Source organism: Haemaphysalis longicornis, unplaced genomic scaffold (assembly GCF_048455015.1).
Source record: "Haemaphysalis longicornis isolate Haplotype H1 unplaced genomic scaffold, Haemaphysalis longicornis Haplotype H1 scaffold_6, whole genome shotgun sequence".
In the NCBI taxonomy this organism is placed as follows: domain Eukaryota; kingdom Metazoa; phylum Arthropoda; class Arachnida; order Ixodida; family Ixodidae; genus Haemaphysalis; species Haemaphysalis longicornis.
In genome coordinates this window covers 163323266-163351226 of record NW_027526407.1, presented here as the reverse complement: position 1 = coordinate 163351226, position 27961 = coordinate 163323266, and the positions used below count along the sequence as shown (strand labels likewise).

At 46.8% G+C, this 27961-nt stretch overlaps 1 protein-coding gene across 2 annotated transcripts in view; it reads right to left on the bottom strand.

The window, feature by feature from the left end:
* LOC144141242 (uncharacterized) overlaps positions 1–27961 on the bottom strand; it is a 129034-nt gene that overhangs the window by 13325 nt on the left and 87748 nt on the right. For both annotated transcript variants that reach the window (XM_077672800.1, XM_077672801.1), the window contains exons 4-9: positions 27340–27541; positions 22096–22199; positions 18967–19163; positions 15203–15371; positions 14762–15034; positions 2179–2323 (exon numbers count right to left, since the gene is read on the bottom strand). In XM_077672800.1, the coding sequence (XP_077528926.1) occupies positions 2179–2323; positions 14762–15034; positions 15203–15371; positions 18967–19163; positions 22096–22199; positions 27340–27541 (1090 nt within the window). The remainder of the gene's footprint in view (positions 1–2178; positions 2324–14761; positions 15035–15202; positions 15372–18966; positions 19164–22095; positions 22200–27339; positions 27542–27961) is intronic.

The following is a 27961-nucleotide window of genomic DNA, read 5'->3' as shown; positions in this document are numbered from 1 at the left end:
GTCGTTCCCCGAAACGAGGAGGGCGACGAGCCGTGGGTGAAAAACCGGCAAGTCCAATCTCGCGGTGTGGGCAGCGACGGTAAACGTGACCCGCCTCACCGCAGTGGTAGCATAGCGGTGTTTGGTCTGCGGTGCGCCATACGTTGGTCTTGCGTATGGGTGGTTGGAAGATTGGCTCAGTGCGGGACGATGTCCCAGAAGGCGGCTTTTGTTGCGTTGGGAAAGAGGGCCGTGCAGACGACGGATGACCCAGGGCATTCGCATAGCTTACTTGTAAAACTTCGTGGCTGGGTTCAGGTGGGACAATCGCTTGACGAACCTCTTCGCGGACGACCTCAGGGATGGTAGCAATGGCTGGCTGCGAGGAACTCGTGGTAAGCTTTCTCAGTTCTTCTTGGACGATGTTCCGGACGAGGTCACGCACCGAATTTTCGTTGGCTGGTGAAACAATGGCGGCGTGCGCATAAGTCGCATTGTCCATTCGGTTGTATTGGCGGCAGCGATCCCGCAGCGCTCGTTCGATGGCGTTAGCTTCTTTTATAAACTGCGGCACAGTCTGTGGCGGGTTTCGCACGAGTCCGGCAAAGAGCTGCTCCTTCACGCCGTGCATAAGGTACCGGAGCTTTTTCGGCTCGGACATGTCGGGATCGGCTCGGCAAAAAAGGCGCGCCATGTCCTCAGCGAACATTGCCACACTTTCGTTAGGCTTCTGCACGCGCGATTCAAGGAGCTGCAATGCGTTGTCCCGACAATCTGCGTTCGGGAATGCCTCACGAATGTCGTGACGGAAGTCGTCCCACGTTCGAAGGCTTGCTTCATGGTTCTCAAACCATATACGGGCGCCGTCCTCTAGCGAGTAGTACACGTTTCTTAGTTTGTGGACGGCAATCCAGAGGTTGCATGAAGCGACTCGTTCGTACTGGTCTAGCCAGTCGTCGACGTCTTCGTACACTTCGCCATGGAAGCTAGGTGGCTGCCGAGGTTGTTGGAAAATCACCTGTGAGTTGTTGGACTCCATGGTTTGCGTTTCGCGAGCTTGACGCGCCTGAGCGTTCCCGGGCATGAGGCCGAATTCAGGGGTTAGGCCCAGAAGGCGACGGCTGCTGCGATGGACAGGCGTTTTGATGAGATGAGGACTGACGGGGCTAGATGAGCGGCTGCCGGTAGGACTGCTCGACATACCCCGCACCATCACCAGTGTTCTGTTGCAAGAAGTGCAGCAGGCGAAGTTGGGGCAAAGACAAACGGAGATTTATTTAGGCGAACTTGTGCCTCTAGAAAGAAAGCCACCAAAAAGACGTGGTCTCACGCGAAGCGCCGATCAGCCAAATCAGCGTTCCAAAGCACGAGCCGTTCCACGGACTCTTCTACACGCGCCACGTGGAGAAGCCTTTCGTCGTCGTCGTCTTCGTGGCTCCGTCTCATAGCAGACGCACTCGTGACAAAATGTAAGGATCCTCGCAGAAAAAATGCAATATACAACGCAATGTATTAAGTACCCTCGCCGATGTTTTAGAAAATATTTTGCCGCGGAGGTACGAAACGTAAATAAAGACACTGAGCATCTCAATGCTGAAATAAAAACCTCAGAAATGATTATTCTTCTGTGTATTTCACCAGACTGAAAAAGATATCATATGTGTTGTGTACCCAATGTATTTCAATGCTAAAATTGTTTTTTTTACTCCTAGCGCAAGCTTGAGAACTTCAAAACATTTGTGTAATTATATAATGAGCGCAAGAATACCGATTTTGGAATTACAGAGATGACTGGTAAAAGTGCCCATATAATGAGTTTGCGAGTCCAGGCAGCAGAAAAGGTACGAGGCGCGTTGTGAAGAGGGCGCGTTACGGAATAATTTAGACATGCGGCCTATGTTGAGTTCGTTTACTGTAGCGGATATTGTATTACCAATTCGTTTCTGCTTTGTGGATTTATGCTGAAGAAGTCCGCCGCTGCGGCCACGAGCAAAACTCCGCTCTTCAGCTCAGCTGAAGTGCATATAGTCTTAGCCGCAGAACCGTCACAGTGGATATCTTTGAAAAACGACAACGAATATAGCTGACCAATGAGATTTTACCACTGCGCCATTTTATAGGCAAATTTCTATACATAAGTGGGGCTTCTTAAGCTTATCTTGACACTGCAAATTCAAATTTGGGATTAAAAAAAATTACCTGTGTGAACCCAACCATCGCTATCTTTAAACTCAGCTGTTTCAGCAGGATTCTTGTAGTAGCCAACCATGGTGTAAGGCACGTGAAATAGCACAGCCCCTTCATTGTTCGGACCTAAAGCAACACCTGTGTTGATGTCAACAATCTGCAAAGGATACCTTGGTTAGTGAGAAGGCCTATTACCTTACGCAAAAATAAAAAAATAACTGTCACCGTTGCAGCACGGTCCATAACAAAAGTTCTGCCGCTTATACAATCGACTACCGTTATTCCGAAGCACACAGACCTCGCTAAACAGTTCGAAACAGCAAACTTCTAATTGAACGCAACACGCAATTACAGCGTGCTGATAAGCCCACAACACGTATATATTTTTTATTTGAATCACATTTGACTGTGGTTGCAGAGCCGAGCGCGTACTATTCAAGTTGCCCTGTAACTCAAGACTTAGCTAAAAACCTGATGCGTAGAGCGCACAAACTGGTCACACATCGCTATGTACCACCAAGAAGTTTGAGGACCGCAAAAAAGAGAGATGCCTAGTCTGGCACGAGCCTAAACAGGCCTGCCGCGTTACCTACTGCGTGCTGCTGCAGTTGCAATGCTCCGGTTATCGGTACAAAATACACCGGTGCTTATGTGCTCGTAGAGTTTGAAATTTATCCAGCAATGAAGGCCAGCTCGATTCCCCATTTTGAAATTTACCTTCATATATCCGTACTCTATCTTTGAGCTTCAAATTATTGAGCAATTTTTGACATTGGATTGTGCGCAAAATGCAGGGAAAAGCACATAACTTCTACTTACTCGAAATTGGAAATTGAGTGACTTCGAATTATCGAGAATGGACGGTATTACCGAAAAGAGATTGACAATGAAAAATTTGGCTCCAATCCATGCTGGGAAGGTGGTTGGAAAGCAAAGGTGTAAACGACACCCACAACAATTGCCCATTCGACGTCACCTAAATTCACACACGTGGCTATAAAAAGAGTGAAACCGGAGATTTTGCCAGCCATTATCTGGAATTGGCAAGGGCGGCGTCCCGAACGCAGCAGGAGCCGCGGCCACGGCCGGGCTAGAGCGGCGGACGCCGCCGCTGTAGCCCGGCTGTGAGTCAGGCAAGATAAAACGGAGAGGAGCGTGGTTCGAAGGGTGAGACAGTGGAACCTAACCATCCTGATGTGCTAGCTTGGGGCTAGGCCACCGCGCGACACAAGCGCACACACCGAAACAATGCTGCATGTGAGCTTAGAGATTCCCATTTATACCGAGTTAAACTAGTTAGCTTGATAAGATTGAGAATTGCGATAGAGCTGAGGAAACTTTTATAATTCATATTTAACAGAATATCTTGCTACATTCGCCATTTGTAATACCTCTAAAACACAACCAAATTAATAATCACCAATTTAGAAAACGGAGTCCCATTCGTGGCAAGCAGTGTGCAAAATGTAGCGTTTCTCTAGCGGCCAGAAGACCTAATGGGGTTTGTACATTTGGTTTTGCGCCCTGCAAACCCATCCTTAACGTATGTTTGCCGTATGACTACTTAGTTCCTTCGGGTGCTAGCTAACCTAGAGGGGCTGTCGAACAAATAATTCAAGCCGTGCGAAGGCGCCCCGCAATAGACGCGAAGTTGCACCGAAACAGGGCCAAAACAACCACCCGCAGAAGCAGACGGCTAAGCCCTCATTCACACAGCCGTCGCATTCTCCGTCAGGGCACCGCCACGTCAAGAAACCGCGACGGAGACGTAAACGGTGTAGCGTTCGTACCGGATCTCTCCCTCAGAATACAAGGTCGTCGGCCTGCTGATCAGTTTAGCCTAGAATTGAGCGTGCCTAATCTAAAAGTAAAGAAAATGGCTTGTTCTCCCTTTTTGCTAAATTTAGGCGTAAAAAAATTTTTCTGATGAGCTGGTTTACCGCGGGGCTAGGTATCATCGCGTTGACGGGACGGAAACATGGAGCTTGGCCTCCCGTCGCCGTCGCACCGTTTTCGGTTTGAAATCGCCCGAAAAACTGTCACCCATGACGGAAGACCGTGACGTGACGCTGACGTGACGGGGTGAAAAACAGCCGCGTGCATGAGGGCTAAGTCGTACCGCGGACGCCGTCGCTGGCGAGCAGGCACTCCCTCGCGGAGAATGTTGGGTAAATTCGCGGTATCCTGTATGGTGTTCTCTGTGAGTGGAACCTCCCGCCGTCACCTCCGCGCTTTAAGAGTTGTTGTACCGCATGCCACAAAAGAACCGTTGGCTGGTAGACCTAGAAAGCTTTGCATTAAAACAACTCTTTTGTAGACTCCAGCCTATTAACACTCCGAAAACAACCATAACCCAGATCTTAGTCGTATTGCGATCTGTTTTTCGAAAATTGTAGCCCCTGAGCAGTAATGCTACCTTAGTCTTAAGGGAACATAGTTTTCCCGGGTGAAATAACAGATGATTCTTTTTTGAGCATATCAAACATTTGGCAGTGGTTTCTTTACCAAAAATGCTTATATACTACTCCTTTTCTGTTGCGACGAAAACTGCAGGCTTTTATCTGGACAGCTTAATTGATTTTAAAATTTGTACAAACACGGAATGTCTGTGAGTGTTAGTTCATACATTTTCAATTGCCCCAAAACGAGACTTTTTATTGATCGCCATGCAATGCCAAAGAACTGTTGCAATATTATGTTGGTATATTGAGACGATTAAAGAGAGAAACCAAAAGCTTGGCCCTGGGCACATAGGTGGATGCGGAAGGCGTATATTTTGGCCGAGTTCTCAAAACGGTTGCGCATTTTTAAGCGCGTGCTGTCCGGTTATAAATGATTTTTTTCCGCAGCAAATGGAGGCAAGCATTCACTGTGGAAACCACTTCGAGTACTTGGCGAAAAAAAAACACGCCATTCCGGCCTCTAAAACTGGTTGGAAAGATAAGCTGTAAGAGAATTACCCATGCAATGTCACTTGAATTCACACACGTGGGTCTACAAAGAGTCAGCAGAGACAAGTGAAATGCACGTAACCGCAAGCTTTATTACTTCAAAGACATATTATTTGCTAAGTTTCAATCAACCCCTAATTCATGAACTGTGGTTGGTTGAGTTGTATTGGTGAAGCGCATGAGTGGGAACATTTTTTTTTTGTATAAAAAAGGAAGCGCAAACCCGGTGCTAGACACTCTCACTTCTCCTCCGTCTCGGCCGCCGGCTCCGACGGCGGCTAGATCTAAGGCAGAGATGAAAATGTTGGATTTTCTGCTTTGGTGTCAGCTTCATTTAATTTTTATACCTCCCAGCGCATGCGCAAGGCGCGCACACGGCCGCCACACCTGCTGTTGGCGGGGCGCGCAGTGGCGCGAGAGGTCGCGTAATGCTGTTACGTGGCATTCAGCGAGAACGCAGTTTTTAAAGCCGCAGATGAGCTAGGTGAGTGTACCATCTGTCTCCCGCGTCTCCGAGTGGGCTCCTAGCTCAATCGGTAAGACAACGGGCTCGCACTCCATTTCTCTATTCGAGCCACGTTCGATTCCTGGTGGTGCCAGGTAAGTTCTTTCATTTGTTCACTGGAGTTTTCGCTTGACATCAATGGTCACCACAGAACCCTTGGGGGGTAGAAGTAAAAAGCTTGACTTGCAAAGTTGATGATTTTGCCGCGTCACTCCAGAAAGGTACGATCAACCAGCTTATCTCTGAACGTTGTTTTCTGGTGCAGGCGCAAAGGGAACGGCAATTGTTATAAGCTGCTTTGTCAAGGCACCTCAGGCCGTGCCCGCCATTAAATCGCTATTACTAAACCGAAGCGGCAGCAGTGGAAGCGCTCCCCACGCTTCTCGCACTCACTCCGCGGATGATTTGTCGAGAAAGGACATACTCTGAGCGCGAACTCAACATGTTTTATCTTTTTGTTTGTTATTTACCCCCGCGCCGTTGAAACCCATCGCAAGGTGTGCTTCATGTGTTCGATACTGCTTTGAATTTATTTACACTTTTTGTTCTCTCAAATATTTTGCTAAAGCTTTGACTCCTGTTATTTTCTTTTGATATTTGGACACGTTGTTTTTGTGTTACAGCTGGTTTACATTTTTAAGTCCAAGTTTAGGCGTGAACGCGAAAGACGCCTGTTTTTAGTACGTTTTGAATGACTGTATTTTCCTACCGGCTACAGTTCCAAATAGCATTTGCACTGTACTACGACTGTAACTACAACTATTGGTATTAGAAGCTAACAAATTTTTTCAGATAAATTTATTGGGCGCTAAACTTGTCTGAAGAACCGAACTGTTTGCGCGAATATGTTCTTCTCTGAATAATACTTCGCTACCGCCAGAAATACTGCCAACCTTCATTTTGATTTTTTCTAAGCTCGCCCAAAAATCCCTAGGCGTCATTTGCCCTCTCCCTTTCTTTCTTACACCATTGCTGATTGAATGCTTTAATGGTGCTCAATTCATACCACCATTCCTGCTTGTTCGCCTTCCGGATACCCTACCATTCACAAAAAAATTCACCAATCAAAGGCATCTGTTTTGATATTACTGTTTTTTATCAATCCGGAGTATCAAGACACACTATTTTTTCTGGGTAACGTCACGATGTTCATGCTATATCGTATTCTCCTTCCCATATACTCTCCGATTTTCACCTCATTCTCCAAACACAGCTTCAAACAGCACAGCTGTTTTGGGTAAGCGTTTCCGTCAATCGCTTCAACAAGCATCGCGGCCTCAAAAAAAAGGTGAATATATGTAGGTCCCACCAATCATACGCGGGACATTTACGCGGTGAAACCGGCAACCTAACCACTGGACAGCCCTAAAGACTCTACGGGTACGGGGTCAGCAGTGGCAGGGAACTGTAACATGTGCAGCCAATCAGAACAAAAAAATCCCGATTTGCATGGTCGGAATCGAACGAGTACCTCGCTTTATGAAACAGACGTTGTATCCGAATAAACTATGATCACATTCCGGGCGCGCAGCCTTTCCTTTGGCGTCGTAGTGCGGGCGTTGGCTTCGGACTTGGCCACAGGTTATAGCGTGTGCTAGCGTAGTCAACGTTGAGACCAAAAGGGAAAGCTTGCGGATGAAACGAGTTCAGCCTGCCAGTCATGGAGAACCTTCATCGGAAAAAAATGTTAGGTCGCTAAAAGTTTGTAGCGCCCTTTTGTCAGCGCTCTTATCCGGCGCCAAGGTGCTGGCTATTAAAGACGACGACAATAAAGAGACGAGCTGTGCGTGCTGGGTGCATGAGCACGCACGGGCAGTTCGATTCCAAAAGCCTGCCACGCTGGTACTCTCTCTCTTGCGCTGCACTGCTACCCCGCGGTTCCCGACAGTGGTGACCCGGACAAAGACATGACCGACCCCAGCAACCTCGCGCCATCGGGCCCTCGTTTGCCGGACGCTTCCTCGCGGCCGCCGGACGTCGCAGTCTTACAGCTCCGTCTACCCACTTTCGTGCGCAAGAACCCGCACGTTTGGTTCGCCCAGGTCGAAGCCGTCTTCGATCTGCACCGCGTCACCTCGGAGACTACTAGGTTTCGCCACTTGCTTTGCAACCTGCCTCCTGAGGTGGCTGATGAAGTGGCAGACGTCATCGGTGCACCTTTGAACGATGCTCCGTACCAGCGGCTCAAGCAGAGTATTGTGGACCGAACTACGGCGTCCGACAGCGCGCGCCTCCGGCACCTGCTCACCAACGAAGAGCTTGGAGATCGCCGCCCTTCCCAACTACTCAACACCATGCGACAGCTCGTGGGCGTGGGCAACGTGGACTCGAATGGTGCGCTTTTAAAGGAGCTCTTTCTGCAGCGCTTGCCACAGTCCACTCGCATCGTTTTAGCTGCTGCAGGGGACTTGAGCCTCGACCGCGCCGCCGAGCTTGCTGATAGAGTTCACGACGCGACTTCTCCCTCCGTCGCCAGCCTCGCTTCGACAGCAGAGTTATCGGCCGTGTCCCGCTTAGAGTCTCGGATCGATCAACTTTCCGCTTCCATTGAAGCGCTTCGGACATCCCCTGATCGCCGATGCGGCTCCTCCACACGTCCTAGCCGTCGTTCGTCTTCCCCAGGCGGTTCTTTCTCGCGCCGCCCTCGAAGGTCGTCTATCTGCTGGTACCATCGCACTTTCCAGCACCGCGCCCGTCACTGCACTTCCCCATGCAGCTGGTCGGGAAACGCGACGCGAGATCACTGATGGCGGCATGTGACCTCGCATTACAACCTGGCCACCTTTTTCTGGTCACGGATCGCATTTCTGGTTTGCGCTTCCTTGTGGACACGGGTGCTGAGGTCAGTGTATTACCAGCCACCAAGGATGATCGTACTTCTAAGTCACCTGGACCTACGCTTCGTGCAGCGAACTCTACCTCTATCGCCACGTATGGTCTGCGGTCCCTCACCCTCGACCTCGGGTTGCGGCGCGCCTTCCGGTGGGTCTTCGTAGTAGCCGACGTCAATAAGCCCATCCTCGGCTCCGATTTCCTCACCCATTTTGACCTCGACGTCAGCATGCGTCACCATCGCCTGATTGACAGCAAGACTCGCCTTTCCATCCTGGGCGTACTGTCTACTGTCGCTCCAACTGGCATCCGCACGCTGCTTCCCTCATGCCCATACGCAGGAATCCTCGAAGACTTCCCTGAGGTTATGAGACCTTGCAACTTAAAGCAGCCGCCCAAGCACAGCGTTACCCACCACATCGTCACGCGTGGTCCACCAGTCGCAGCTCGGCCGCGCCGCCTCTTCGGTGAGCGTCTGGCGACTGCTAAACGTGAATTCGAGCATATGCTGGAACTCGGTATTATCCGCCCATCGTCCAGCAACCATGCGTCTCCACTGCATATGGTACACCAGTCAATCACTGCACTCCGGGCTACAGCCGCTGCGTGAGGCCGGTCGTCTTCAGGAAGTGAAGCAGACGAGTGAACACTTCCCGTTCTAGGACTGACAGCTCTCTTTATACCTTTCTCTCTCTCTCTCTCTCTTTCTACCTTATCCTATCACTCCCCCTCTACTTCCCTTCCCCTGCACTGGGTTGTATGCAGGTGAGCTCCCTGCCGAGCTCAAAATATCCCCAGTGAATTTCCTTTCATTTTCCCGTCGCGAACCACAACCCCCCCCCCACTGCATATGGTTCCAAAGAAAAGTGGAGACTGGCGCCCGTGCGGCGATTACCGGGCGCTCAACGCTCAGACTGTCCACGACAGCTACCCCTTACCCCACATCCAGGATTTCACCAGCCACTTGGAAGGGTGCACAATCTTTAGCAAAGTGGACCTTGTCAAGGCGTATCACCAAATCCCCGTCGAGCCTGCCGATATCCCGAAGACGGCCATCACTACACCCTTCGGTTTGTTTGAGTATGTGCGCATGCCCTTTGGGCTACGCAACGCAGCTCAAACATTTCAAAGGTTCATTGCCGAGGTGACGCGCGGCCTTCCGGCTGTATTTGCGTACATTGACGACATCCTCGTTGCGAGTCCCACTCCACAAGATCACCAGCGTCACCTCCGAGAACTCTTTGAACGCCTTCAACAATTTGGCCTGGTTGTCAACGCCCAGAAATGCGTCTTCAGGGCTTCCGAGCTCGAGTTCCTGGGCCATCGCATCTCGACGCAAGGAATTCGCCCTTTACCCTCTCACGTTCAAGCCGTGAAGGACTTCCCCGAACCTACCAGCCTCCGCCAGCTTCGTGAGTTCCTGGGCCTGGTGAATTTCTCGCGACGCTTTATACCCCACTGTGCCGAACTTCTGCATCCACTGATTGAGCTTCTGCGCACAACCAAGAGCTCCTCATCCGCGATTTCCTGGTCTCCCGAAGCTCAGTCGGCTTTCAACGCTGCTAAACAAGCCGTCGCCGATTCGGTGCTTCTCATCCACCCTAGAATCGACGTCCCCACTCGCATCATGGTGGATGCTTCCAGCGTTGCAATTGGCGCTGTTCTCCAGCAGAGAATCGACTCCGAGTGGCACCAGCTGGGTTTCTTCTCTCGGAAGCTCCAACCTGCCGAGACGCGCTACAGCGTTTTTGGTCGGGAGCTGCTCGCCATTTACGCCACCATCCAGCACTTCCAGCACTTTTTGGAGGGCCAGCCCTTTCCCGTTCTCACGGACCATAAGCCTCTGGCGTACGTTTTCCGTACGAACTCCTCCAAATACGTCGCACGGGAGCTCCGTCAGCTCGCCTATATTTCGGAATTCACGGCGGACATTCGGCACATCAAAGGTACCGACAACGAGGCTGCCGATGCACTTTCACGCATTACCTCCATCGGCAGTGCTGCCTCTGTTGTGGACTGGGAACGCCTAGCTCAGGCGCAAATTGAAGACCCTGAGCTGAAAGCCCTCCGGGACCACCCGGGTTCCCTCCGTCTACAACTCATGCCTCATCCGTTCGTTCCTGGCTCACTGTGGTGTGACATGTCAGCGGCGGCGCCTAGACCCTTCGTTCCGGCTGCCTTTCGTCGTGCTGTTTTTCACTCGCTCCACGACATCTGCCACCCCAGCATCCGAGCCACTCAGCGCCTCGTTACACAGCGGTACGTCTGGCCGAGCATCAATGCGGATGTCCACCAGTGGGCCCGTTCGTGCCTCGCTTGTCAGACAGCCAAGGTGACCCGCCACACGAAGACTCCCGCGCAGCCTTTTTTGCCACCTAGCTGTCGCTTTGACCACGTGCATCTCGATTTGGTCGGGCCATTTCCTCCCTCTCGTGATTGCCGCTACATTCTGACAATGATTGACCGCTTCACCCGTTGGCCTGAAGCCGTACCGATTCCGGACATCACGGCAGAAACGGTCGCAAAAGCCTTCGTTTCGGCATGGGTTTGCCGTTTCGGATGCCCCGGCATTGTTACCACGGATCGAGGCAGGCAGTTTGAATGTACTCTGTTTAATTCCCTCAGCCGCTTGCTTGGCACAAAACACTGCCATACCACGGCGTACCATCCATGTGCCAACGGCATCGTTGAGCGGCTCCATCGCCAGCTAAAAAGTGCTCTCACTGCGCGTCTGGATCGACAACACTGGGTCGATCACCTTCCCGTAGTGCTTCTTGGCCTGCCTGCCGTCCTTCGTCGCGACCTCGGCTGTTCGACTGCTGAACTTGTCTACGGTGCACCCCTGCGGCTTCCTGGGGACTTGTTCGTCCCTTCGGCCTCCTCGCCCCAGCCGCTTGAGTACCTCCAACGCCTACAGGACTGCATGCAGCACCTGCGACCTGTCCCGCCTCGGTCTTCTGACCACCGCATCTTTGTGCATCCCGACTTGGCGTCTTCGACACACGTTTTCCTCAGGCGAGACGCTGTAAAGGCGCCTCTTACTCCCTCCTACGACGGGCGTACCGTGTCCTTAACAAGACCCAGAAGTCCGCCACCATACTGTTGAATGGCCGAGAAGAAGTCGTCTCGTTGGACCGCCTCAAACCGGCTTACCTCGAGACGCCACCTAACGAACTCCGCTCAGACATGACAGGAATAGACACTCAACTCCTCGACCCCAAATCCAACGTTCATCTGCCTCGCCGTCACGTGAGGTTCGACATTCCGTCTGGGCGGGGGGCCCTGTAGCGCCCTTTTGTCAGCGCTCTTATCCGGCGCCAAGGTGCTGGCTATTAAAGACGACGACAATAAAGTGACGAGCTGCGCGTGCTGGGTGCATGAGCACGCACGGGCAGTTCGATTCCAAAAGCCTGCCACGCTGGTACTCTCTCTCTTGCGCTGCACTGCTACCCCGCGGTTCCCGACAAGTTCAAGCTGAGCTCACGAAAAATAGAGCCTTAGCACAGTAGATCCTTCTCCTTATTTCTTAAACAATAGTAGTTTCAATCTCGTCCGATGTTTGTTCAATCACCAAAATGCGCGTGTTTGAGCAGACGAACTCTTACCCACACAAGCCTAATGTAGCAGACTGCAGTGGTACGAGCCCCCAATCTGATGTCGAAGCCGAGATTTGGCACTAAAACATTTCACCTTCAAGATCACTTGGATGGGTACAGGCTTTCGTTTGTCCTACAGAGCCATGGGAGAGCACCTCAATGTCAGCAATGCTTGCGCGTTCCGTACACTTCGAAGGTTGCCGTCCGAGGTTTCCCCAAATTGGTACACAGTAACACGCCCACTGCACATTCACCCTTTGCGCCATGTCGAAGCTCTTCAATGAAATAAAAATTTTAATTTCCCTGTCAGTTTTGTTTTCAGCAAAGGTGGGCAGCAACACGTCATTGCACGTTCGAAATTGGCAATGTGTAAAACGTTGCCATTTACAAAAGGAACACTGAAGACAAAACCGAAGGTGGTTTAAATAGATAGATTGACATCCGCAGAAAAAAATATGCCGGACTTAATGGCAGTAGCTTGAAAATATTTGCGTAAGTCATAAAAAATGAAGCTATAAGACGCCCAGCAGACACGGCGTAAACGGAGACTATGCGAATCACAAAACGAAAACCGCTAATAGAGGCTCTCAAAGAAACATTTCAAATATTTCTTTGCACGTACCGTTCACAAGTCATAAACAATTATAAATATAAAGGTATAATTCAAGCCGTGCCAACATACCCAAGCGCCATGCCATGGCTCTGGTGGCCGTTGGCACGCTTATTGCACCTTTGGCGTAGTCATATAAATGTTCTCTCCTTCTTTACTGAATGGCGGCGAGTAGTGCACTAGCCTCCCACGGTTCCGCCCTCCCGTGGGCAGTAATTATCGTCTGATAGGACATTTTTCGCGCCCTAATGTATCGCTGTCTGCCCAAACAAAGTAGAAAGTTTAAATGTGCGCACCTCCGTGCCTCAGACGGAGGCGCGCATATGTAGACCAAGGCGCGCACATGTAGATGGAGGTACACTCCTAGAACAAAGTGTTGCACTCAGGCTGGAGGCTGAAGCTGTGTGTGTATTGTGGTGGCGTTCGCTTCGCGTTGAAACTAGACGGCGTGCGTGCTCCTGCTGGTAGGCTCACTAGTTCAATTTGCTTACTAGAACCTTCTTTACTAGGCTTACTAGAACATTCCTTACTAGATCAATTTGCGTCGTCATTGAGGTCGCGTAAAGTTTGAGGCACAGACCCCGAAAACGTACGGAAGCAGTGGCATATGCAGCTTAGCTAGAAAAATTACATTACAGTGAACAGATTTAAAATGTACATATAACAAATTATGCTTGATTACCAAAAACTGTTTGTTATTTCGAAAGGTTTCTGTAGTGAAACACTGACCGTTATAAGCAAGCATTAAAACCTAAGTTTTTAAAATGGACGTCAGCAGTTCACGCGTGTGCAGACAGGCAAACTCTCAAACTAAAATGTGGCGCTCACCCCAAGGATATTTTATTTTATATATCCCTCATTTTTTTCTCGCGCGTGCAGCATGCAGGGCCGATTAGGAATGCCTCTACATATTCTACTTACATGCATATTCCGTCTACATATTCCGGTACGTCTTTGCACCGAGCAATGAAAGTGCATAATTTGTGCATGGACACTAAGACATCAATGTTCACTACGATCTCATCTTCTGTGTTCGGTGAAACACAGCCGTCTTCCTTCACGTCTCCTTGTCACTAAAGGCAATGAATGCTCTTACTTCTTTTTGCTTTGTCTCCCCAACCTTAGATCTCATCTTTCGATTCATCTTCAGGTTCATCTTTAGATTCATATTTAGATCTCGCACTAACTTCGCGACCAAATGCTCTACAAGAAAGAAATACCTGTCCGACCGGCCACCGAGCGGCGGACCGACCAGGCACCGTGACCCAACACAAGTAGAGAGAAAAGAGGCAAACGCGGCTAGGGCTGCTAGGCTACTGTGTGTTAAACCCCAGCATTGTGTTGGCGCTAGCTGTTGGCAATCCATATGGTGAATATGACAGCTACTGCACTAAGGAAATACACAGAGAAACGATGCTTTTTTGTTTCACGCAAGAGTTGCGACGTCATTACTTTTAGCCGAATTCGTAATACTGATGGTGATCGATGATAATTGGGAAAATAAATTACGTGGGCTATTCTGAAATATGCGCTATATAAAAATTCGTAGTTCTGAAATACTTTTGCAATGAAAATATGGGCAAAGCAGGGGGGGGGGTCTTAAAATATTTGTGCATTTAAGAAAGTTGTTATGTGGGGTAGTTGTAACAAGATTTGACTGTATTTTACACAGTTTAGATCAAACATACCAGAAAATGCAACAACCGTAAACATGGTTTTTACATGACATCGTTGTAACATTGTGTGCGTTGATTATATACGCGTTGCACAAGGCCAGTTAGATCATTTCTTTTTTGTTTATGCTTTCCGAGTTAACTCTAGACGTAAAACTAATATATTTTTTTATTGTTCGCTTTCATTTCCTGCTAGCTGTTTTAATTATTTATTTAGTTGTTCTATGCACAACGGCTCCTGGGGGCCTGTCAAGGCACTTAAGGCCGTTTACAGCCCTGTAGACCATTCGGACTTACACTGGCATGTCTGTGGTGAACAAACTTGACTTGATTGACCAATATGTCAAAATGTGGGAAAGAATTGTTCTCTGATTGACGTACATTTTCTGTTCTGTGTGCATTTTGTTATAATGGAAAACGTTTCTCACCTTCAGTCGTGCTCCTGAGACAGGAAATCCCACATCTCCAGTAGATATTTCGCCCCTGCCAGAGGCTGAGAGGTATCCACTCACTTCTGTCATACCGTAACAGCTTCGCAGTTCCTCAGGTTCAAAAACTGACATGATCACAGCGCTTATCTTCTCCGAGATAGGCGTCCCCAAAGAGGTGAAGCTTTTCACGTGGTGGAATTTCTTCCCGTTCCTTTTAGTCTCGTGGGCGATTTCGAGCAGCTTCATAGGAGTTCCGTGCACTACGTTCACCTTCGTAGTGAATTTAAAAAAGGAAATGCACATGAACAAGTAGGATGGTTGCGGGCCTTTTATTCCGGTATTCGTCTAGGCTTAGGTGTCGTTGAGTCGTTATTAAACTAACAAAAGGGGGTATTTCTGATGTGTTTTTAGACTCACGTCCATGCAAAAGAAACTCACCTTGTGTTCTTCGAAAGCTTGGAAGACGTCAGGAATGGGACTGTATTTTTCGAGAAGCACTAGAGTTGCTCCAATCGATATGACGAAGAATGAATATGTGAAGCAAACATAAAATGACACATTGCCGCCCCCGATGCAGACATCACCAGTCTTCGCGAGCCCAAATTTTCTGAAAAAGAGAAACCCTAACGATTAAGAAGACGCGTTTAAGAGTTGTTGGACATTTTTTTCAAGTGATTCAAGAAAAACGAACTGACGATAAACTTAGCGCGGCCTTGCGAAATACTCAGATGCCAGAAAAAGGCCCCATTCTGCAAAACGTGCCCTCAAAAATGTATTCTTGCTTGTTACCTCGCACTATATACATGACGTACGTGCAAAGTAAAAAGCGGCACTCAGATGGGCGCAGCCTTCCACGGGCACAACACTTGGTGAGAGGATTCCCCCTATTTAGGAGCTAGTCAGCCACGATGACAGTCAGGATGCGCCAAAAGCCTCACCTGGGCAAAATAGGCCGCGAGAAATTCTCCATCTTTTCAGAACTGGCAATGCGTCGAAAATCTGTTTACTACAAAGGAAGAGTAGAAGAGGGACCTCATTCTTGAAAAACATACGCAGAAATTTCTGTTCTATGTAGCCTGCCGAGGAATGAAGAAGTGGGTACACGCTAGGCGACAGGTGTTTACGGTCTCGTTTGAAATTCCGCCCACAATTGTGAACTTGAGTTGACACACACAAGTGAATCACGCCATGAAGCCAACCACACAACCGCAGCAACTGGAATTGAACCGTGGCTTGGGTGATAAGTGTGAGCGCAATTGCTCTGCTCAGAGCCAAATTGATTATACAAGGTGAAGGAAGGAGTTTTAAGGATGCGCACGGCCTCTGTCAAGAGGCTTGTGCGTCGAAAAAATACGGGCCAGTGATTTAATGCGCAGCCCCGGTGTATCCCATGGCTTACAAAACTTGCACAAAAACAAAGCAGGGATACAAAAATTCGAACCTAGTTTGCAAACAGTCGAAGTTTTGAGACGAAAATGTTGATAAGAAAAGAAAAAGTTCAGTATAAAGAATTTCGATATGAAAATTTCAATGAGACATGAAATCACCTGTCGACCACTGCATCCAGTAAGATAGGATAAGGGTGTAAAACTCTCCGCTATTTAACTCCGCGGAGATTCTGGGCTTACGTCAAGCTGGACGATAACTATCGTAGCACAGCTGAATGTGCATATGAAGCGTATTCCTATTTCCAGATGATTATATTTTGCAATTCCCAGGACTGCGAAAATCTAGAATGCGCCACCAAATACACCATGGCATATTAGTTTTTTTTACAGAGATTGGTTTTACTTGGCATTTCGCGTAACTACCTATTCAAGCACCGGGACGTTTCTGAACTTGCTATGTTGAACCAGCTCTAACTTTTTCTCCGAACTAAGACACTTGTGGATCATCGCTGACGGGGCGAAGTCAGTCGAAATTTTTTAAGAGCCAAAAGCAGTATTCGATTTCCAAAAGCGATTTTACATTATTTTTTGCTAGTTTATGCTTTTTTTAAGTTGTCAATACCAACAATTCCCCCCGCGGCCTAAATAAACTTGAAAAAAAAGGGAAGTCGTAAAAAAGATGGAAGCCTATATTTTTAGTAAAGGAAAAGTCGTGAACAGGGGCAAATATAAGCTCTTGCCGCCCGCCTGTACAGTTTGGCATACCTCGAAAATCTGTCCGAGGACCTACTTATGTTTTGAATTTTTAAAGTGACATTCTAGAAATAGTACCAGTCCACAAGTAAAACCTCCTGTTCGGATAGTTGCTGAGTAGTTTCCAACAACACAACATGTACGGTGAACACAGAGTACACAGGACAGGCGCTGCGCCTGTCCTGTTTACTCTGTTTTCACCGTCCGTGTTTTTTGTCGCGCTTCAAACCATGGGAGGTGAGAGTAAACGTTTGATGTTTCTGAACCGTTCACCTTCTTTCGTGAAAAAAGACGCATAAATAACCAGTTTCTTTTGCGGTATGCTCAAGCCAACATACAATAAGGGTGCAAATAGTGCCAAATGAACACAAGGGCTAGAAAATGTTTTAATGGAGAAAAAGGAATCACCACCCTTTCTATTTTCTTGTGGGAATAAGGTTTCCCTATAACTTTACTACCGAAAGTTTAATACAAAAGCTGCACAATTACTCCACGTCTGACGTACAGCGAGCATATCACGAACGTTCAAAGAAGAAAGTAATGTGAAATTTTGCATGTGTAAGATGGTGGTTCAGATTAGCGAAACTGCTCATCTTAAACCACGTATCAGACCAGTTATCGAGTACAGCTGATTGCACTGGGATTTGTATAATCAGGCCAATATTTTTCCTTAAAGTGAACGTGTTCAGCACAGGAAAACAGAAACGTTTATCAACTACATTTACGGCTACGAAACATAGGCTCAAGCCTATATTTCATAGTGCACATTTCCCTGCGAAAATGCAGCGGCGGCGCCGCTCGTGTCGACACATTACCTATTTTCTTAGCGTGAGGCAGCAAAAAGAATAGGTAATTTTGACGCACGGGGGGCGCCGTATCCGCGAAGTTGCGGGGAAGCTTGCAGCATGTAGAATGGGCTTCAGGCTGCTTTGCGGTGGCTCAGTATACCTGATTTCAAGTGAGACAATACCGTCAATTGTAATACCGCGTATATTAATGTGTAGGTTAAGTAATACCCGTGTAGAAGAATATTTTTTCCCACAAAATATTCTAGGTTAAAATGGAACACGTTCAATATTTTAGAGTGCGTGTTCAAAAATGTCTGTCCGCAATAGAAAGTAAGTGCGGTCCCGCATCACCCCTCTATTTGCGCAGGTGGGCATACTCGTGTGCTATATTATTATTACACTCGTCGCCATAAGAAGAGCTTTTGAAACAGCGTATCCTTCCCCTAGGCGGTCCGTGTTTATTCCTACTGCTTCCGTGGTATTTTAGATCATATTGTGGGAAACTTTATTCTCAGCTTTTGCGTTTCTGTATTTTATAGTGTCTTATTCACAACATTTAGCTTGTTTGGGCGTCGTTGGTCATCTCTTATCTCGTTTTTTATACTTGAACGAGTCTTTTATTACGGGTTCTTGTTGGGCACCCCTGCCTCGCGCTATGTAAGCTGTTTTGGCATGCAAATTTTTAAATTGAAATTGCGGCATTTTCAAGAATTGCACACAATGTTACATGTTCTTTATGGTCGAATGCACGTTATAAATGTGTATTTCGCCTTTGTGTGCCAATCTAGTATGTCAAAAATGCCCAAATATTTTGTTACACTTTTGACAAAGTTATTCTCTGGAGCACAAATATTTTAATATGGGTATGGACGTCGGAAAATTGACACGACGTCTTCTATTAAAGCGGGGAAAGCAACGGCCTACATAAAGACTGAAAATAAAGAAGGAAATAAGCACGGATCAACCGTACCTGCACATACGCACTTCCACTAAAAACTGCCCCAACATACCTATAGAAACAAGAAAAGCATGCTGCATTTCAAACTTTACTTGTTTGCAGCGTAAACTATCTCGAAAGCACACTCACAACTTGCGTTATAAACCCACAACTTTTAGCAACACATTCTCTGTTTATAACCATGTCCTTCAGCATATTTCGAGCCTTGAAAGAGCGATTGCTTTAAGATATTTGTACGTCTCTTCGCATTGTTGTAGATGTGCTGCATATTTCTCTATATTCACTGAAAATGTTTCAAAATTGATGCCAACTTACTCTCGGCAGGAGATTTGCGAAAGGAAGTTTTCCAGTGTAACTTCAATAATCTTCGAAGCCCCCGTAGTGCCGGTGGAATGACCGACAAACGTGATGCTTTTTCCACAGCCGACAGGCTCGATGTAGTTGAGTGCTTTGTTGCGAAGAAAACTTGAAACGCTTACGCAGCCGGCAAAGTCTGACACTACAAAGAATGTCTGAAAATGTTGTTAGTATAATATAGAAATTAGTGACGCAAATCGAATTGCCGCTAGCAAATTCAAAACTGAGTTACAGAAATTTGTTTGTAAACTTTCTGTGAGTTTTTCTTTCTAAAAAGGAATAATTCCTGCAAATACTTCCAGGTTGAGTTGCTAACTCCGCATAAACTATGCCATAAATTTCTGAAAGGTCCTGTGTCGCAAAATATAATTAGGCAGTGTTGAAATATGGGCAATACATATTAAGAGTCGCGGAAGGACGAACGCCCCTGTGACATTTCAGAAGTCGTTCTTTGACACAAATCTTTAGGTTTGCAAAGGAGAATTTGTTTTATATTGAGGATGTCGCAGCAACTTCGTGCAATTTCGATGCCTGTCGAGTTTGAAGAATTGTGGGGTCAGAAACAAAACGCTTCCCACAGATAAAATTAAATCACGTTCAATAAAATATGGATAAACATTTTTAGAGCAATAAATGATATATAATAATGGTTTGAAAGAAATTGTTTTTTTATTAGGCTTAGTTAGTGGCGTGCACTAAAACCTAACATTCGCAAATACGTTTGCTTTATGTGCTTATCTGAACACCACATGTGTAAGAACATTGCACAGGGACAAATGCCCTTTGCGGCATACAGTTTACACAGCGTTTGCATTAGTAACTGCGAAATGATTTTGCTACAACTTTTGAATCCTTCCTTCATTAAGATGTCATAGTAACTTATCAGTGTGGCATCTTTTCACACCTGCACTTTTCAGAGGTAGTTTTGAAGACAAGGGTGATTTTTATAATGATTGTCTATTTTGTTTTTTTTAAAGCTTACAGTTTTGTCTGTCTTACATTGTAGCCCATTGTAGTCTGGCTGTCTCTCTACTTCGACTTAGCCAATAAGCCAAAAAGATAAAGAAATTCTGAAACACAAAGTTTATACAGGCAAAACCTTTCAAAACAGTGTATCCGGTTTCATACGCCCTAGTTGCCAACAGTGTTGAGTAAAAAAGCAACATAATGCCTATTAGAGGCAAAACGTCGATTTCTAACTGCTACTAAGTAGTGTTATTTTAATTCAATATTTTCGCCCTAGATATTTGTGACAGCAAATACAAAATACGTGCTGAAAAAATTATTCGCACCCCAAAATACCAAAAAGAGCATAGGCCACGTGGGGACCTTTCAATAAATAGAACAGTCACCAAAGGGCCAATAAATGGTAGGTAAGCAGTGAAACTCGGTTAAGTTAAGTTTATTTGGACAAACCTCTACCATACGTATCGTGGGATGAGCAAACTGGGTGGCAAAGAACATTAGAGGTGTGCCGTGGATTGGACATAGTTGTTATAGTTCTTTATTTGGGAGGGGCGACAGAGAACTATTGTTTTGTGACGACATTTTCAGTGAAGAGAGCTGATACGAGCCACGTTTTGCTGGCCGTATTAAAGCATTCCGCCGCGTGTATAGCCTAACATGTATAAGCTGGTTGGGGGTAACTTCCAGGATATTATAAGTATAAAAGTAACACTTTCGATAAGCGCTGTCACTCTTTACTTCGCTTCTGGAGCCACCCCAAAAGCTATAGTTATCACCAACGCGGAGCGGCACTGCGTGACTTTCTCGTAGCACTAAATGGGCCTTCCACTTCTGGTTTGTTTTTGTGGCTTCATTAAGGGTGCTATCGAAAAGTGTTGATTGCTGCAACCGAGGGAAAACCGGCCAACAGCCACTAAAAGGCCTTAGTGACCCAGTTTGATTCATCGAAGAACGTCAAGACTGGGAAACAGAGAAAATAATTTGTTTGAGTTTACCAGTTATCTGATGGGCATAGAGCAGTAAGTTTTTGCGGAGGTACTTTGCGACTCCCCAATCCGAGAGCTGGGTATGTTTGGAGACTAGGTTTTGGAAGAACTGAGGATTTAAAGAAAAGTTGAAAAAAGTGTTGCAGGATCCTTTTAGAGATGAAGTGTGTTTGCGGGATAGGAGGAGATGCAGGAAAATTCGGGACATTTGGGCTTCAGTATTGTAATACAAAAGGATGTACTGAATATTTTTTAATAGCAATCATTAAGAAAATTAGCCATAAGTACGTCGAGATCACGTAAGGAACACACTTTTTAGTCTTCAAGGGAAGCTAATTTTTGTGACGGGTACCAGAAGAACACTGGGGAGAGGCCTGCTCAGTTTTAGACTCTTCTGTTATTTGTTGTGGGCTACAATGTAAGGAATCATCTTCGACTCCTACGACCACAGTATGCACCCAGGTGTATTTTTTCTTGTCGCTTGTTTTTCCATTTGTGGAGCATACTTCGTTAATGGCTTTTTGCCATTTTGTGGGACCAGGCACTTCCCATGAATTCTTTCAAATAATATAATCCTCTATTCTACTTCCGCAACGTGGAAAAAAATACCGTTCCTAAATGACATAGAAATGTTATGGTTAGGAAACGTTAACTTTACAGCAGCATATATTTGAAAACTAATAAATACGTAGGGTAAAAGGAACTGCAATTTGGTAATATTCTCTAAATAAAGAACAGCGCATGCGCGGAGAATTTTAGAGATGGCCAGGCGTGATACGATAATGCGCGAGAAGGAGGTCTGCAGGTTTTACTCAAACTTTCTCGTTCCTATTTTCTGCCACAGAACACATAATGCGGGCACATTGCATTGACAAAATATGAGTCTTTGTTCTTTCTCTGCCGCGCTTAAGGATTATCAAAAAATAACGCCCACGTGCCTAGCTTTCGGCGTTAAAAAAACATATGTTACCTTGGTCGATGCAGTGTAATCAGTCTATATCGAACGACCAATAGTGTTTGGATTTTATCCTTTTAATTTCGCCTGTGAGCTCCCTACACGCCGAGGGCCTGCGTGTTAATATTTAGCGTGTCGTGATACAAAGAACAGTAGGCAAAGTTGGAAGCTAGCACAAACCTTTTCTTGAAGGTGCGGTACAGCAGGTCTAAAAAGGGGAATGAATGCTTTGTCCGTCAGAATATGAGTAGCGTCGGTGTTCTTTACATGCTCCAACACTTCATCTGAAAGAAATGGAAGTCAATCGTGTTTTTCTTTTTTTTAACATAATGTGTATCGTGACCGGAAGGTTACTGCAACACTTTTATCTTCTGAAATGGCAAAATCCGCTCTGCTTGCCATCCCTATTTAAAAAAACTTTTTTTAATTTTGAGAAAGCAGTATGCCAAGTATGTTTTAAAACGACCATAAAAACTATGTCATGTATCTCAAGCAAATGTCCTTTTTTGTAAAAGTTAGTCACAATTCTGTGCAACCTAGACAAAGCTGCAAAAGAAAGAATTGTCGACCATAAACCAGTAAGCGCACCAGACTGGTTTGTGTTACGCCTGTACTAATTATTCGCTCTGCCATAAAATGGCGTGAACAGCGTTAACTCCCATGTAAGAAGGCATTATTGGTATTCTACAAGTTAGGCCGTAGGCTCTGCCGAGAGAATGCCGAAGAAATGGTGCGCCGATAATAGGTGCATGACTTTTTCATAGGGCAAACACGGGGTACTCGTTTGTACGAAAAGAAACCATGGACGGGGCTGCTTAAACGTCTGAGAAAAGAAAAACGATTTCCTGTTTAGAACGTCTTTGGATCTGCTCTTGAACTTTCTGTTGACGTTCTGTAGAACTTGCCACCACTTAAAGGGACACTGAAGTGATTTGTAAACAATGCGGGATTACGAGCGCAAACTGTAGTCCGGAGTCCCTGGGCCCTGTTTCGACCACTCTGTGCGCGTTTACGCGAATTTATTGAGTAGAAAAATCAATTCGAAAATGCTGTCCTCCTCTCTTTACGCTCGCCCATTTTCTGTGGCGTTTTCGTGTGACGTCAGCAGGAGAGGAGCTGACAATTGGCTGCGCTACTGCACGGCTCGCCGACCTTCCGCGACCGAGTCAGTCGGCCCACCGTTTAGTCCGCCGGCCGTCAACGGGTCGTCGCAATTCGCTCGATCAGTTGAAACTAAGCCACAACACGTTTGGGTATGGAAGAATGCGCCTTTCTTTACATTGTTAGTTTGTACACTGTAGCTTGCTCCAAGTCACGGTCGCTTCACACAAGCGCTGCACAAGCGCACATGCCACGCTTCGCAGACTGGTACGCCAGTAGGAAAATATAAGGCCTCTTGAAGGGGCAGAAGAGTGAGCGAAGTCAATATCGGTACTAAGGAAATAAAATCAACTGATATTTTTACCGTACAGCGTAAAACTATGGTGCGGGAAGCACTTGTTTGCGGTGGGCGAACAAGCAGAGCGGTCAGGAGCACGACTACGCATCTGCGAACGCTTTCGCGTCTACGAAATGCAATTGCTACACGTGAGCTATTGTGGAAACTCGGGGGACGCTTACTGCACGAGCGCAATACAACAAATAGTCACCTAAGCTGCTTGAAATACTAAAAGTAAATAAAAGTGTAAACTGGTTATACATTATATACCTAATATTTTCCATTGCCTCCAGCGGCCCCATGTAGCCTAGTCGTCTGGTGCGCTAGGTATGTCACCGCAAGTGTTCTGCCAGTCACAAGTTCGAATCGCCGCGGGTACATGCTTTTTTTTTTATGAGTTACCTTTTTAGTTTTTCGCCGATGTTTTCTATACTGAGTTCACCTTTTTTTGGGCCGCAAAGTTCATTGCTCCACGAACTAGTCCACAGAACTCGCGCAGGCTGGCACTGCCGCGCTAGCGAGTTCTCGATGGCGTGCTGTTGCCATAAACACTGACTGCTTGCGGGCAGTGGGCACAGGCCGGAATCAACAGACCCTTGGCCTGGTGCGAACACGCTTTTTATAATACAGGCATGAGCGAGGCAAGCTCCAAATATGGGGGAAAAGCGCATGCATTTGAGCGTCTGCGGGGACGTGGAGGGCGTTCTTGCACTGTTTAGGCCTCAGATAGGGAATGATACGATTCCAAGCCGTCCTGGGAGGCTTATCTTATGCATTTTACAGCCGACAACATGGCAGAAGCGCGCTACTACGATAACTGGGATATTGAGAATGCCTATCCAACGACGCCATCGAATGTCAAACATGTTGTTTTACAGACCGAAACCAAAACCGAAACTTGTTTGATTGCTAAGCTTCGGCATCGTAAAATCACGGCGCCCCCTCCTCCCAACGTCACAGCTTAGTTTGTGCGGGCGCCGCAAACCGCGCATGGTAGTTTTTCTTCTTTCGCACTTTGTAAAATAATTACAGATTTGTCAACTGGATAAACGATGAAAAGTGTGCTAATTTGAGCCAGTCTACACAGTGCAAGCAAAAACTGGAGCTTGACAAATTCACTTCAGTGTCCCTTTAACTAGCCGCCTAGACAGCACCCTTACGAGGTCCTTCCGCTCACTCGCCACTGCCAGTTGCCAAAGGTTCCTGCGAGGCGTTGGAAAACAAGTGTCCCGGTATGTTATTGTAGTGCGCTTTTGGCCTAATGAGATGCAACGTTCCAGTGCTAGGCGTTGTAAAACGAGTGGCCTGGTGGGTTCTTTTACAACGCATTACGTTCTAGCATAATGGCTTGCAAAACGAGTGTGCTTGCGTTTTGTACCGTGACTACATCAGAAGTCGACGGCAGGAGATGCCCACAGCCAGAGCGCCTAAGGGGATTCACCCCTGAACATTCGGCAATCTTCGCAACTATGATGCAATGATTTATAATCCAATGGAGGTGGTGAATTTCGCTAGCTCTAACTTGGCTTTTCTAAGGCTTCCGAAACTTATCAGACAATTACATCTAGGCGTTTTCATGCGGGCGCTGTGTATCTTAACTAGAAGAACACCTTACCTTAGAGTTCACGTCATTACTATGCACAGAAATCTCCGACGGGCTCCCCTTCCTAGCATATGTCCACTTGAACACAACCAACGTCCAAAGCCTACGCCTACGCTACATACCCAAAGGATATATGGGTCACTCCGAATGCAATGATAACGCCATGACATACACGTCAATTTATTAACGTGAGAGGCCCAGCCTCGACTACGGCAAGGCAAGCGTTTTAAATGGGAGCATTTTGGGGCTCACCTTGTCCTCGTAGTACAATCGCTGTCACAAGGTCAAGCGACTGTCGGAATCAGACGGGTCAGTCAGATAACGGACCCAACTAGAGCCTCACGGCGTTAGGGGGCAACAGACACAAAGGCAGGCATTTAAAAACAAGCGGTTGTTATAGTCAGCGACTTTAATCTTCTGAACCGCCGGCGGCTATCATACATTTACCCGTTGTTTAGCGCAAAGAAAACTCCCGGTACATTTCAGGCAAAATCTGTTTATATAACCGGCAGCCCCCCTTTTCCATTTAGTTAGAAATGTCCGATGGGTTGGCTTTTACGATAGTAGGCGAAACAAGTGGCTGCCAAAACATCGCGTTCCAAACTGCGCAGTAAGGCGCCAGCACGTGCGGGATGAAAGCAAGCCCAAAAAGAACCGAACTCCTCCTCGCGCGGTTCCAGACAGGGGGCGCGCGAGCACTGCAAAGGCGGGAAATTTGAATTGCATAGGAGGAACCTCCGTTCAATTCTACAACAGAGGAGTGAGACAGGGAGGAGAAGAGCGTGATGGGTGGTAGCAGTGAGCGGATAACGGCGCCACAGGCCCTTATGGCGAATGCGTGCTCAGCACCCCCGACAGCTTTCGCGTTGAGTGGAAGGGCTCCACCTTTTTGAAAGTTCGGAGCACTTTCGTGGGCCGACTTCAAGTCATATCTCATCTGGGGTCACGGATTCAAGCAGCCAAACAGAAATTTCGGTTAGAAAATCCGCTTCTCCGGCTCGAGATTGAACTTGGGCCCCTGGCTTCATGAAAGTAATATCTATCCCATTGGGCCAGGGAAAGATTTTACTGATGTGCAAAGTGTTTACGGTTATCTCGGCGCTGCGCCGCTGCCATGGAGGCTGCCATAGCTCGGTCCTAAATAAGTAGACAATAATATAAAATGAGCCAAACATAATTAGTTTAGGCATTATTAACCTGAAAAAATTAAAAACCTCCATGAAATGTTTCTGCAGTGCTTTTTAGGAACTGCTGCGACCTCTCTTGACGAATTTTGGTGTCAACGCCAGGTTGATGCTGAAACTTGTCAAGAAAGGGAGTCACAGTTCTATTGGCGCGAGGGTAGGACAACGCCGCCTGTATATGGCGACGTTAAACAGGTTACGTTGCAAAAAGCAACACAAACGCAAAATACAAAAATACCACGAGGGAAACACTTGCTTACCAGTGCTCCGCATTTCCTGACAGCTATTACAATGAGCGGCAGTGCATTAGTTATTTTCTTGAGGCATGGACACCTACGCCTGTTGGTAGGCTTCTTGCTCTATCGACACTTTCCCACACACTTTTCGGCTTAGCATTTTTATACCCCAGCAGTTTGCCGCGCCGAGTTTTGAGCAACTCCAGGCACGGATGGAACTGAAGCTTAAACGCCTCGCCTTATAAAAATACGCCTCGAAGAAAATGTTTTGACCCTAAACTACACAAAGCGTTCCCGCGGTGCACTAGCTCTCCATGCGGCATTGCAGGAATTAACGAAGTACCTAAAGCTCCCGCAGGTGCCGCACGAGCAGCGTAACGCGCTAAAATTCAATTTACTGAAGAAAACCTTCGCCGTATTTACCGTGGGACGCGCGAGACGGGATGAAAAAAAGCGGAACAGGTTGGTGGGAGACATAAGTGTGGCATTGACGTGGCAGCGGCAGCGAAAGTCTATTCTTTTTCGACAATGGCAGCGAAGTAAGCAAATACGCGCCCATTTTTTCCGAACATCCGCAAAAGAAACAGAATTGCCGTTGTTTTTTGCACTATTATAATGAGCTATTTTGTAGCCTCCTTCTAAGGCACGCGGCGTTGCGCTGATACCGTTTAGAGTTGCATTCAAAACTTTAAATGCCAAGCAGGCGTATTGAATGCAAATGGTTGCTTCCTTACTTAAGTTTTTCTTTTTTCAAAATCAAGTGTCATCGGTTTTAGGTAACGCCTTACTGATGTCTAAATCCAAAGAGCTCGCCCTTGTGCATATAGTTTAAGGAGGCCCAACAACCAAAATATTTTCGATGCCTTCTCCCGTCGTAAAGACGACAATTGTCTTGTTTATTTGTCCGAACCAGAAAAGACGCAGCATTGACGGAAGGAATATGTAAATTGAAGTCGAACTTACCATCACTGAACGTGATGTCTGAAGTGACAAGTGTAGCGCCAGTCATAGGAACGCTGCACACCGCAATAAAGCTGTCGATGCCATTTGGGACATGCGCGAGGACCCTGTGGCCTTTGCAGATGCCGTGAGACTGAAAACCAGCGGCCACCCTCTTTACCTTCTCAAAGAATTCAGAGAATTCAATTCTTTCTTTTCCGTACACCTGTTTTAGTGTAAAAGAAATAAGCGCGTCATTCAAAAAGCCATGCCTTCAATCATTTGGAAACATTTGTAAAGCACTTTACAATGGCATTTATCCTTGACACTGTCAGCACATTGAGGTTTCAGTGCTGTGACGCATGCAATGTTTTTTAACGCCACAAAACTGTAAAGTTTAAAGTGGAAGGCCAATGATGCCATGTATAACCGACTTCCCAACACCACTTCACAGTTGGTTGTTGCTACTATTTTTTCTTTACCCGAACCAGGATACGCCACCTTGGGTAATTTTTTGTCTTGTTTGCGAGCATTTCTGACCACACAAGTAAATGCACACCAAACATTTAACGTTAAGAAAAATGGCAGAGATAAGTTTTACCTTGCTTCGCAAGGAGAAATCTGGACATGTATACATAGTTTATGG